The following is a 13,214-nucleotide window of genomic DNA, read 5'->3' as shown; positions in this document are numbered from 1 at the left end:
GAAAGGTGCAACAGAACCCATGAACGGAGTCCTGACGCAGATGTGAGCAAAGACTAACTACACAAGCGCTGATCTAGCCATACAAATGACAATCTAACTATGCAAGCACTGATCTAGCCATACCAATGACAATCTAACTACTCTAGGGTAAATCTAATTTCACATGGTCTATTGAACAATACATTGGCCCATATATCCAAAGGATAAAGGGGGTTTTACACTGGGCGATTATCGGGCAGGCGAGCGTTCATAGAATGCTTGATCATCTGCTGGTAATATCGTTTTAAAAAAGTAAAATATGTTCGTTGTCGACAGCACATCTCCCTGTGTAAACAGGGAGACGCGCTGCCGGCATGTTAATAATGTATGGGGACGAGCGATCTGAGTAACGACCACTTGTCCCCATCCATAGCTCCGTGTGACCGGAGCAAACGAGCGCCGATCAACAATGTCTCATTGATCGGTGCTCGTTGCACTGGCCGATTATTGGCCGATGTAAAAGGGCCTTAACTCACTATGACCAATACTAACAACAAAAGGGCCAATCTAACAACACAAGGGGGCCAAACTAGAATAATAGGGCCCAATCTAACCAAATAAAGGCAAGTCCAACCACACAAAAGCAATTGATTCAGTCCACTATCTTGAGCCATGGATCTAGACTATTTTCAGAAGGGATTGTCCATACATGGCAAAAGGTTGAGCGATTTGGGTATGCTTGCTTTGTGTTTTTTTGTTTTCTTTTTGTTTTTTGTCATATCCACATCAATGTACTGTTATTTTCTCGGGTCTTATGCAAGTCTAAAAAAGCGAATTTCCCCCCCAAAAAAACCAGTTCAGCGACCAACATGAACACACAGTTGGCAATGAAATTGCACTGACATGTTTGTTCAGGGGCCATGCTGAAGAGTGAGATCACAGCAACATTCTTTCTGATACTTCAAATGAATAAAGAGGGAGACTTAGGACTTGATGAAGGATACTCTAATGCGTTGCGGGACTTCCGAGGAAACCTCAGCAGTCTGTCACTTACCCTGTCACATGCAGCAGTTACCAACAGAGTTACAAATGGTGAAAAGCACACATCACATACATTTAAATGTTAAATCATTTAGAAATATTTTAACATTTCCCATGAAATCATCAGACAAGTAGTCCTTTCCTGTTTGCTTATGTGTTCGAGTCATTTGACTAGCCCCACTATAGATATAGATTTTTTCATTTATTAACTATTGACCAACACATATGTGCAGTGACGGTTATACCACTGTTGACATATCTATCTTTTCTTGAAAGTCTGCCCAGTGATGTAGACAATGTGTAATTATATATCTTGTGTTACAATGTGTCATTGTGAGAACAGAGAACTGTAGGATATTCTACATAATACTCAGCCCACCCTTCCCCAGAGGAAAAAGAGACTTAAACACGCACTGTTCTTGCTATCGACTCTGGTGGGATTCACAGATTTCACTTATCGAAGGTTTATTTTTACACTGCAGCTGCACCGTTGTAAGGTCACATAATTTGGCAGCTATCCCAGTAGTTAGAAATTAATTTTTTCCTTTTTAATACAAACTGGTATCCCCCAAGGGATTCGATCAAGAGTCTTATCTGTACTTGACAGTTTCCTAAACCCCCAGAAAGAAACGCTTTATTTAGTGAGGGTCTCTACAGTACAAGACCATAATGCTTTGCAATATTGTGTTGTCAATTACACTGTCTTACTGGGGTCATCCCGTAGGTCTCCTCTTCTTTAGATTGACACATTGTAATCAAGTATTCGCAGCTCTGTAATAATCTGTAACTGGATATACACATCTCAAATCCTAATAATAACCTCCGAAAACTCAGTTGTATTGTTTTCTTCCTTAATCTAATTGTGCTTTATTTTCACAACTTGACAGCTGTTCCCTACATTTTCACATTAGCACTAGCTTGGTTTTCCGTGCTTTATCATCTAATGGCTATAAACATGTATTTTACAAATTTAGTTATGTCTTCATATTATTTCTAATCATTTGTTATTGTTTGATATGCTGTTACTTCCATTCAAAGAGCAGGACTTGGACGGGGTTTACGTAAAACACTGAGGAATTGCATAAACAGTAATAGAGTTCCAGGAGTAACTCAAAAATAGGATAGAGCTACCACTGGGAATTCCAAATTCCTTGCATCTCTCCTGGCGTCCCATCAGCAGGTTTATGGCAGTCTACAGTCTGCCTCATTAGCAGAGTATTGAATAGCACAAAAGAGAATCTGGGCAACTGTGTAAATGATGCATCTGTCTATGTATCCATTGTGAAGTTGTTGATAACCTATATCGTTTCATACATATAGTATCAGTCTGGCCAAAGTCATTAGAGGCGGTTGTCTGTGACATTCTATATAATGGTCTATCAGTGACGATTTGACTCCATGGACGAGCAGAACGAAGGCAAAGTTGCTCACTGGAGTCCTGTGCCCCCTTATTGTTTATCCAGGAACAGCACCTGGTACGGCAGCTTCACCCATTCAGTAAACAAGGATAACCCAAAGATGTAGTGCCGGGCACAGCCACACCCATGTATATGGTGATTTGACCGGATAAACAATAAAGGGTGTTGACGTGCCCCCTTCATTTTTCTGATTGGTTGGGGTCCTAGGAGAAGGACCCCACTGATCAGGCATTGATGGATTAAAAGTCCCGGGCAAAAGCTTTACGGTGGAGGATGCCGTCACAGTGACTTGTATATTTGGCTCCTGTTGTGGGTTTACAGAAGAGAGAAGGTGGGCGAAAATTCTGTGGTATTGAAATTTTCAATACCACCATATTGTGTGCATCCCATATTTTAGGATAACGCCATAGGGATATACTACACAACTTTATTACAGTACCGTATAATCTGATTTACTGATATTTTTGCAGTTTGTAGAGTAAGGCCCGTAAGGACTGAGAGAAAGGCAAGTTTTGATAAATTGTCAGTGGAGGGCCCAGACCACCTAAATACTGGAGGATGGGCTCACACAATTTTATTCAATGGCTTGTCTTATTAAGACATCCCCTTTCCATATGGCCTATTATGGCATATATATATATTTTAGAGGGGGTTCCCCGGTAACAAAGACGGCCTTTGATTTAAATGGCCAACATATAATACTACATTTCCCTATACTGTACGGCTGACCTTAACAGCCACACTTGATCGCCAGGTTTGTTTTTTAAGGTGGACCTGTAGCGATCAGCTAGCCTCTGGGTCAGCTTCAATCAGGTGATGTCTGATAAGACAACCCATTTAACACCTTCAGCCCCATAATTATTCCAGAAGTCAACCTTTTTAATCATTAAGTGTACATTTATGCAAATATTACTGAATGTATCTGACATTGTCACGTTCTTTTGTAGTTTATTGGTGACTTGTAATAGGCTCAGCAGTACATACAGGCTTAATGCAGGGCTGTTACTCCATAAAAGTGATATAATGCTTAATACTTATTTTTAAAAGTAAATAAATGCTACTCTAAATAATGTTTTCACTTTCTTTTTCTGTACCCCATAAGACAATGATTTTGTATATCTGCAGATCATACAGGAAGCATGGGAAGGAAACGGGACGCTTTTATTCTTTGTGTCATAGGAAATGTATCAGTATTGTCACTAGGTTCTCTGAAGTTTTTGAATGACATGAATTGCATTACTGGTATCTGCTCTTATCACCTCTCATTTGGACTTCTTGCTCTTTTTTAACTGTAGAAAGTAGATTTCAGTTATAATTTACAAAGATTACAAACTGTTGGCAGCACGGCAAGGCTCTTGTAGCAGCTGGCACATGTTGGGTTAATCTTTAAGAGCACCACCTGAGCCACTAAGTGATTTAATGGGTAGAACCCATGGGGCATAATTATAATTAATTCTTTCTGATGCAATACACATGTGAAATACAGTATTTATAAGGGCACGGGTGGGCACTTTATTATAATTAATATTTGGGATTTCCCATATTAAAGTTATTAGCTGTAGATGAAGGGTTAAGCAGTATGACTTTAGGCTTGTGTTCTAACAATGTAAAACAAAGTATGAGTTCAGTCCACTTATGGGTCTGGAAAAATAGTATCTGGGTATGAAAGGGTGTAACTTCAATACAACAGTGATAGCTCAAAACTGACATTATGATCCCATATGAACTATCCATAAATGATTTGAGCGGCGTATTCCGTCTGGAGGTATTCCATATGGTAGATATTGATGTGCCCTAATTATAGACAGGCATAGAAACAATGCCACCTGCAGGCTATGTTCAGCTACTGCAGATACATGTAACAAAATATGAATGTGTTTTATGCCTAGTTCACTTTAACTGAGCATGTAAAGCGGGTTTGTGATTTATTAGAGTATATAGAGCTTTTATCATTTAGAAGATAACGTTATTGTAAATTTCATGATTTAGTACTGAAATGCAGGTATATAAGATTTTTACACCAGGAAACAGTTCAGTAGCGAAGTTTCCTAGAGTCAATTGTACTCTACTTGGAAAAAAACAGGAAGTTATTGGATACGGTAATATCCTTTTCATATAGCAAAAACAGGGCAATCCTCTTTCCAAGTGTAATGCAATGTGACGTTATTTAATCAAATTCAAAGGTGCCAAAAATCCATAACAACTAATGAAATTTGCAAATCTGACAAAAACCTTAGTTATTATCCCAATATAAAAATTTGGCCTGACATAGAGGAGACTACCCAAAATATGGAAAATCAATCCACGTAAACTATTAACTATTGCATTATTTCCATATGAGGAATTAGCAATTGGAATTCTTTAAGAGGGTAAACAGCCAAATCCTCACCCAGACATGAAGATAATTTCGACTGGCAGCATTGTGTCTGTATCTCTATGACCACCTTAAAAACCCATTATGTGAGATATGTATTTTATGTGTAGTGCGTATTAATAGTGACTCCTATTCTGTCCTACTGCTATATAGGAATGGTTTTAGGATAGGCACACAGTATCATGTGAACAGGAACGCTTAATTGAGCCAATCTGAACAAACCCAAAGGTAGTTAAGGTCAAAAGATCTCACCCTGAACTCAAAATTGTATAACTTAAAGCCTGGCAACATATGTATTCTGTTTGTGAGGGCATGAATCACCTATCAACTTGCGAACATACGGCTTCAATCTGGAGAATACATCTCTGCCATCACGATGCAGCTTCCTTATGGAAAACACATTGAGATTGATGGGATATGACGGGTGCATGCACACCACACTGAGATGTGCCTCCGATCATTTGAGGCCAGGTGGGGAAAGCTGTTCATTGTGGTTCTAGTGCCCACCTGCTGCAGAACGTCAAGAACAAGGTCAGAGAGTAGGGACATACTTTCCATATCGATACAGTAGTGCTGAAAACTTGCTCAATGATACCGCTGCTTAGGGCAACCATTGCTTTCCCTAATCCGTCACAGATAGAAATAAGCTTTGGTTTGGTAACTCAGAACCTATCAATTAATCCTCTATTATAATGTACCTGGTAAGGTGAGGGAAGGAAAAATACGGTTTCAAAGTTAGGATATTTCGTATTATAATCATTGAATTATCTTCATGGTCCATGATATTCTCTTAGTGTTGAGCTACAACCCTTGTAGTTGTATTTTTATGTGTAAAAAAAATAAAAATTTGACCAGATCAATTTAATTAAAAATTTAAAAATCTAACTGCTAGTCAAACCAACCTGCATACATTGGCCATAATGTGCTGCCCCTCCCTAGAATTTAAACATTTACCGGTTTAAAGCCTAGGTGGCGCTGTGACTTTAACAAAGTATTGAATTTCCTTTATCAGAAGATCTTCTAAGTTCTGAAACCGTTGACTGCGCACAATTATTAGATTGTCGCTTCTGCATATTTGATCAAGAGGTAAAGCTATCATGTTGGAAGCTTAGCTAAAAGTATTTTTGTTAACAATTACCCCAAGACAGTACATCAGATCTGGTGAACATTACAGATATTTCATGGGGAGGCCCATTCACGTTGCTTCTGTCAGATCCTTTCTTTAACTAAACCAAGGGTAACTTTATGGGTATCATAAGAAGTTTATATCCAGAACAGGAACAAAAGGAGATGACAACCAAACTCATGAATCCTATAACAGAAATAATGACCATGCCAATAATTAAGACCTAAACAGAAGGAAAGACATTCTCAGAAATTCTCACTTCATATGGTATTTGTAGTGCTTCGACACTACCTAGCAATGGACCCGCTTGGTAGGAATTTATGTTACACCCTTTCCACCAATGCTTTGCTATTGGAAAGCTCTCCACAGTTCTATGGATGAAGAGCTTTTTTGGATCTCCCAAAGGAAGCTTTAAATGGTTTACCCCAGATGTCCCCTAGCCTTTTGCTCCATGGTAATAAATGGGTTAACCAGGACCCAGCTGTCAGGCTTAATGAGAACAGATAAGTGTGAAAACTAAATCTAGCCAGAATGTCACAGTGAGGAGGGTCTCCACATGGTATGGACAGAGCCGCTCTATTCCTGGAGCTTCATTACAGAACTGATCAGTAAATGGCATACGGGATGTCCCCTGTGTAATAAAGTAGAAGCCATCTATACTGAACATATACCAGTAGGGCAGCACAAAAAAAAAAATAAATTATACAATCTCCACAACATGCATTTAAAACAATAATTGGCGAAAACTAGACTACAAAAAAATTGTAACAATTGAACAAAAAGCTCATTGCACAAGTTGGTATGATACAATGCTTTAAACACTGTGGTAGTTGTTGCTTTTAGTTATTTGACAAATGGATTAAGTATCGGTCTCATACATATATGCCACCCAGCAAGTTTACATCACTGAGATAACCAATTTGTTTGCCAAACCATTCAGCTGACCAGGACACCCCCACCATTATCAATCTTTCTGACATGGCTGAAGAGGAAGATCAGTAGATGAGGAGGATCATCCATAATGCAACCTCTACTGGGTGAACTCTGCCTATCTATCGGTATCAAGTAATAAGACTCTGACACTGTGTATGACCTTAAAGTAGTCAAAGAGGGTCAATAAAGTGATAACAATATAAATGATTGAGAGGGGCAGTAAGATGAGACACTAAATCTGCTGCCCAGAAATGAGCTTCCAAGCTTGTAGATCACTCAAGTGGAAATCATTTAGGTATATCTAAGTATATCATCGGCCGAAGGGGAATAACCTGTTGTATCATAGGCTCTATCATTCCTGTACTATCCCCAATAATAGCTACATGGTGCCAGTATCAGTATATTATGCTGGAGAACTCGGTGGGTTATTCTAGGTGAAACCAGGGGACTTGCAAAAATCGGGACAGTTTATGCATAAGCTTTCACTATAGAAAGCCAGGTGGCCGGCCTTTGATCAAATAAGAATCTTACATGGCTTTATGATCCAATTATTCCACAACATAATTCATCCAGCCAAAGGAAAATGGGCTGCTTGTCCCTGTGCGGAGATGTGGAGAGAGCAGACAAGATGGGTATTTATGGCTCAGGCACCCCCAGGCGTGTTTTCTACCCTTTAAAGTTTTTAATCACATGGGGATCGTCAGAAAAGGATGATTGCCAAAGCCACTTAGCTAGCCAGGGATCATAAGATGCCACTGCCTTGTGAAATCCCCTTTCCAACACCGAGATGGATAATCCTCTTTCTGAAATCACAGGGCTCATTTTCTCTTCTGCCAGTTCTGCAATTTGCTGTTTCATGTCATTGCTGAGCCCTATGTGTTGTCATTTAAATGACTGAGTTACTTGGAGTCCCTGATGTGTGGGCTATAGCTATACTACGGTCAGTGGGGTATTGCCCCTATCTAAGCCACCCGCAAAGTACTCTACCTGCCACATAATTGGTCTGGTTAGGCCTTCTATAGGTAGTCATACATGGAGCAATTTTACTGAAGATCGGATAAAGATTGGATTTTACTGATCAATGATTACACATATTATCAAGAACATATCTGTAGAAATGATTGACCAACATGCTGCAGTTCTATAGACGGTTGTGTGACACGAATGGCATTAGATCACACAATTGTTTTTTTTCTTTTTTAAATAAATATATAAAAGATTTCTGCTACATATTACCAAAATATAATAAATAAAGGGGGAAAAAAACAAAATAAAAAATTTACTTATTCGCTATAATTCCAATAGCTGGCATTTATTTCATGTATGTCAGCTCTACAATACATTTGCATTGTGTATGAGAGGAAGGAGAGGAAGGAATCCTTTAAGAAGTGTTAGCTCACCACCATGATTAATATTTTATTCCTCCCATGACACACTGGAAGCTAGCTGGAAGGGAGACGTGTGGAGTGTGTAAGGGGGAGGCGAACATGAAAAGAAGAGATGATATTAGGCTTCTAACCATCCAACGCCTACCATGTATTCAACCAGTGTTACACAATCTACAACCAATATAGTCAGTAGGAAATGCAGAGAGTGGGACCCAGCTCTGTTACCTCGAGCCAATGCAGTCCCAAACACTATGCTGTCATGTACCCAACACTACAGGTCGCTGGCACTGGCAACCTAAACAGTGCCATGTAGCAAACAAGGCAATGAAGTCATGAAATATGTTAATTTGTCTTGTCCACCATTGATTTGCAAATCTCATTTTATCCGACTGTGTAGAGTGTGAATTAGAGATTAACATTACCCCTAAAGACTTTGTGTGCATTGTTACATTGTATCATCACACAAGATAGCAGCATAGTCTACTCTCATACAATAGATTCTAATCTTATTTGCTAGTTCTATTAAAAGAAGATCTCAGTGTTGATTGCGGCAGATGAATACCCAGAATAGAGATGTGACATCCTGTACTGTGTCACCCTACATAATGGGGATCAATACTTCATTGCAGAATACACATCTGACTAGTTACTAGGAATGATAGGATGGATCTCTGCCTTGGCTGTATGTTGTGGTAGGGAACTTTATTTACCCTGTCTATGAGGCTTTGTATTTTATATATATATATACATATATATATATATATATATATATATATATATATATATATATATATATATGTGCTGGTGCAGATAAACGACTGTGTGCTTCTCTATTGTCATTTCTAGAACATCTCTCTCCTGGTGCAGATACAATCCTACAAGTTTCTACAGTGTCACAATATTTAGATTTCTCTCTCTTGTGTAGATACATTGATTTACATTAATAGATTATTATGAAAATATACAGATAGGACAACATCTCTCAGATAAGATACACAATGAAATGCAATAATTCTAATATATCTCTACTGGTGCAAACAAATTACTACGATCTGCTCTGGAGTTACACAGATATGATACCTCCCTCTTGAGACACATAATATGAGCAAAGACACACACATATATTGTGTGTGTGTGTGTGTGTGTGTGTGTGTGTGTGTGTGTGTGTATATATATATATATATATTTTTATTTTTTTTTCCTGGTGCAGATAGACCTGTATGAGCTATTGCCTCCCTTTTCTGTGCTTTGTAGCCCCTTCTCTATGACTTCCCCTGTGTCTTTATCTCCAGCAAACTGCAAACACATGAAGAGTTGCAGCCACTTCACCGGGGACTCTGATCGTCTGCGCCCAGCGCTGTTTGTTATCTCCTGCGATGTCGCACACACATGAGCCAGGATCACACGCACAGGGCACTGCTGCCAATCCCCAGCACCATGCCTCATACATGCCACCCTCTCCCTACCTTCCCTGCAATGCATTTAATTGGCAATAATATCAAGTTCCTATTAAAGATTCATAAGACTCTGGTGGGACTCTAGGTAGAACTCATGGGAGAATCCTCGACTCCACAACATGAAGAGCCCCGCACAAGGCTTTGTAGTATTTTTAAACCTTTGATTTACTCCAGATGTGACATCCAGCAGCAGCCAGAGACTGTCTCCATAAGAACATAGTGGATAGGAGACTGTCTCCAGAAGAACATAGAGGATAGGAGACTGTCTCCAGAAGAACATAGAGGATAGGAGACTGTCTCCAGAAGAATATAGAGGATAAGAGACTGTCTCCAGAAGAATATAGAGGATAGGAGACTGTCTCCAGATGTGACATCCAGCAGCAGCCAGAGACTGTCTCCATAAGAACATAGTGGATAGGAGACTGTTTCCAGAAGAACATAGAGGATAGGAGACTGTCTCCAGAAGAATATAGAGGATAGGAGACTGTCTCCAGAAGAACATAGAGGATAGGAGACTGTCTCCAGAAGAACATAGGGGATAGGAGACTCTCTCCAGAAGAACATAGAGGATAGGAGACTGTCTCCAGAAGAATATAGAGGATAAGAGACTGTCTCCAGAAGAACATAGAGGATAGGAGACTGTCTCCATAAGAGCATAGAGGATAGAAGACTGTCTCCATAAGAGCATAGAGGATAGGAGACTGTCTCCAGAAGAACATAGAAGACTGTCTCCAGAAGAACATAGAAGACTGTCTCCAGAAGAACATAGGGGATAGGAGACTGTCTCCATAAGAGCATAGAGGATAGAAGACTGTCTCCAGAAGAATATAGAGGATAGGAGATTGTCTCCAGAAGAATATAGAGGATAGGAGACTGTTTCCAGAAGAATATAGAGGATAGGAGACTGTCTCCAGAAGAACATAGAAGACTGTCTCCATAAGAACATAGAGGATAGGAGACTGTCTCCAGAAGAGCATAGAGGATAGGAGACGAGCAGAGTCTTTCATCCATGCTTCTATAAGACCCTGCACTACTATCACATATACAAGATCATCTCTGGCTTACCTTCTTGTCCTGACACTGTGCATCCTGAAAAGTGCAGATAAATAACTCCAAACAGCAGCACAAGGATATCCATTGTGAACCAACACAAATATGTCTTCACTTCCCCTGTCAATGAGTCATTTAGATTGGACAATGCTTGTCTTCTGCATGTGCAAAATGCCAGTAAGGTCCTGGGTGATGGTGATATTCCTGCTATATGCTGTAATATCCACACTTGCTCAGGGCTACAGAAGAGTTTCCTGCCCCCAGCTACAGGGTGTCCAGTGGATGATGGCTCCTTGGGTAGAATATGTAATGTCCAGTGCAGTCCCCTGGTAGCAGTCCCGTGCTTGTCTTTGGCTGGGGTAGCCTATGAGGATGGTGTAGAGTGTGAGCTCTGAGCCTAGCTCCTGGTGTCTGCTGCCTTATACAGGGAGAGCAGCATGTGTAGTGAGCACAGGGAGGCAGAGCTCCAATGCTACACACTGCCCGCCCCTCCCCCTGTCACTGATCACAGCTCAGCACTGACAAATCCCATTTATCTGGCAGCAGACGATCACGAGCAGCCGGGGAGAGATCTGAGCACAGGATCAGGGTGACTGCACCCCACATCTACCTGCTGCACGGAGCTCATCCCCAGGCAACAGTCCCAGGGTCTAGAATGCACGGAGATGAACATGTTCCCTTCACCTCCATTATAGTCCCTGGAATATAGGAGCACAATGCACTGGGGTTACCTACAGCCAGTTCACTGTATGAATAAAGTAATTGCACCTAAGAAGTAGTGCTGTATAGAAGACTATACACACCAGTCATCAGAAACCTGTATCTTTCCAGTTTTTGTGAAATCACAACTCCCAGCATCTGCCAACAGTCTACAGGTGTAATGCCTGCTGGTAGTTGCACTTGCACAATAGGTGGAGAACCGTACAGACTATATATGTGGGTATATATACCCATACATGGCATCGACATACATATCTTAATGTCATAAGTTTTAATAGATAGACTGTTAAGATCTAGTGTTTTGTGATGTGTTAAATGATTCTTGGTGCTTTTTTTTCCTGACTATTTGTATCATGGGCATCTCTCATGTTCTCCAGTGTAAGATGCTAGGGAACGCAATACTCAGAGAGGATTTGTGATATTGACATAAAGATTTAGAGAATCCAATACCCAATAAATAATCTGAAATTGGTTCCTTTTTTACCACTGCAAACTACCCTGACAGAAATAGCCATGAGTGCTCTGTGCACACAATAGACGTCCATTTGATGTCATTTCTGAGTCAACTCCAAAGCCTTTCATCAAGGAAAGCATTCCGATCTTTTAGAGAATAAAATATCCTCTGAGTTATAGCTTTGTTACACATTTATCACACAAAATATGCCCTTTGTGCAGTCATTCTGGCAGAAATAGCCTGGATTCTATGCATGCTATTTGTCCTGTATGATGCAGCTTCACTGGGACGCCCCAGAAAAGTGGGTTTTGAGGTTTAATTGACTTTTAGCTGTAGCTAAGATTAAACTAACACTTTCTATGACTCTCATTTTAATTCATACAACAACCTGTTAGTATTTAGTTTATTGTGTATTAGTTTCCTTTGTCCACATGTGTCCGGTCAGCAGACTTCTTCTCATTTGGAGCTGTTCAGGCTTCAGAACACAAATATCTGAATAACCTAGTAATAAGAATTATAAACAGTCTTTATTAGAGGCAGTGATGGATTTGGGTAATGTGGGTCCCCTGAAGAATTAATTCTGAGGGCCACCCCCCAGCTGTACATATAAGTGCATGTCTAGTTTTACTTAGCTTGTAACCCATACTCTTATAGCACAAAGACAATACCATTACAAACAATTACTGCGTTATTTGTGAAAAATTCCCCAAAAAATGATAAACCCCAGCGTCATGTGATCTGCCATATTGCCAGCTTTTGCTGGAATTGTCCTCTGCTGGGCATGATGGGCGCTGCTGTAGCTGAGTTGCATTGTCACCATATATCCCAGATCGAAAGAGGATTCTCTGGTGGGCCGGTTTGACCATTATTCAAAGCTATTTACAGTACATTACATTATTTAAAGGGGACCCATGAGACCCTACGTTGTACGTACTGCAACATGTGTAAAAAAAAGGTAAGTTCCAATAGAACCCAATTTTACCTATAGAAAAGCAGCATACATCATTGTAATAAGCCCATGGGTGTGCGATCAAGAGTCAACTAAATCAGCACCTAGGGAAAGGTCCTACCTATAGTCCAAGATCTGCCATACTGGGGTGGAAGTGTAACCATACAAATTCTTAGCGGAGAAACACTTGTTGGGGGATCAGGATAAATAATAACGGGAAGAGGGAGATTGGGTGCAGTTCATTGAGGGTCTGCATCTTGAGGAGGTGCCTATCTTGTGTTTGATATGGATCCCTTTCTAGTTACTGTTTGGCCATGATTGGAGA

The 13,214-nt window shown here is 40.2% G+C and overlaps 1 protein-coding gene across 4 annotated transcripts in view; it reads right to left on the bottom strand.

Moving 5' to 3' along the window:
- The window catches only part of NRP2 (neuropilin 2), a 125,134-nt gene extending 113,912 nt beyond the window's left edge, over positions 1 to 11,222 (bottom strand). For all 4 annotated transcript variants that reach the window (XM_075829838.1, XM_075829839.1, XM_075829840.1 and 1 more), the window contains exon 1: positions 10,782 to 11,222. In XM_075829838.1, the coding sequence (XP_075685953.1) occupies positions 10,782 to 10,854 (73 nt within the window). In that variant the 5' untranslated portion in view covers positions 10,855 to 11,222. The remainder of the gene's footprint in view (positions 1 to 10,781) is intronic.
- Between the last annotated feature and the right edge of the window lie 1,992 nt (positions 11,223 to 13,214).

The sequence above is a fragment of the Rhinoderma darwinii genome, chromosome 6 (assembly GCF_050947455.1).
Source record: "Rhinoderma darwinii isolate aRhiDar2 chromosome 6, aRhiDar2.hap1, whole genome shotgun sequence".
NCBI lineage: Eukaryota > Metazoa > Chordata > Amphibia > Anura > Rhinodermatidae > Rhinoderma > Rhinoderma darwinii.
This window is presented reverse-complemented; position numbering and strand designations above follow the sequence as displayed.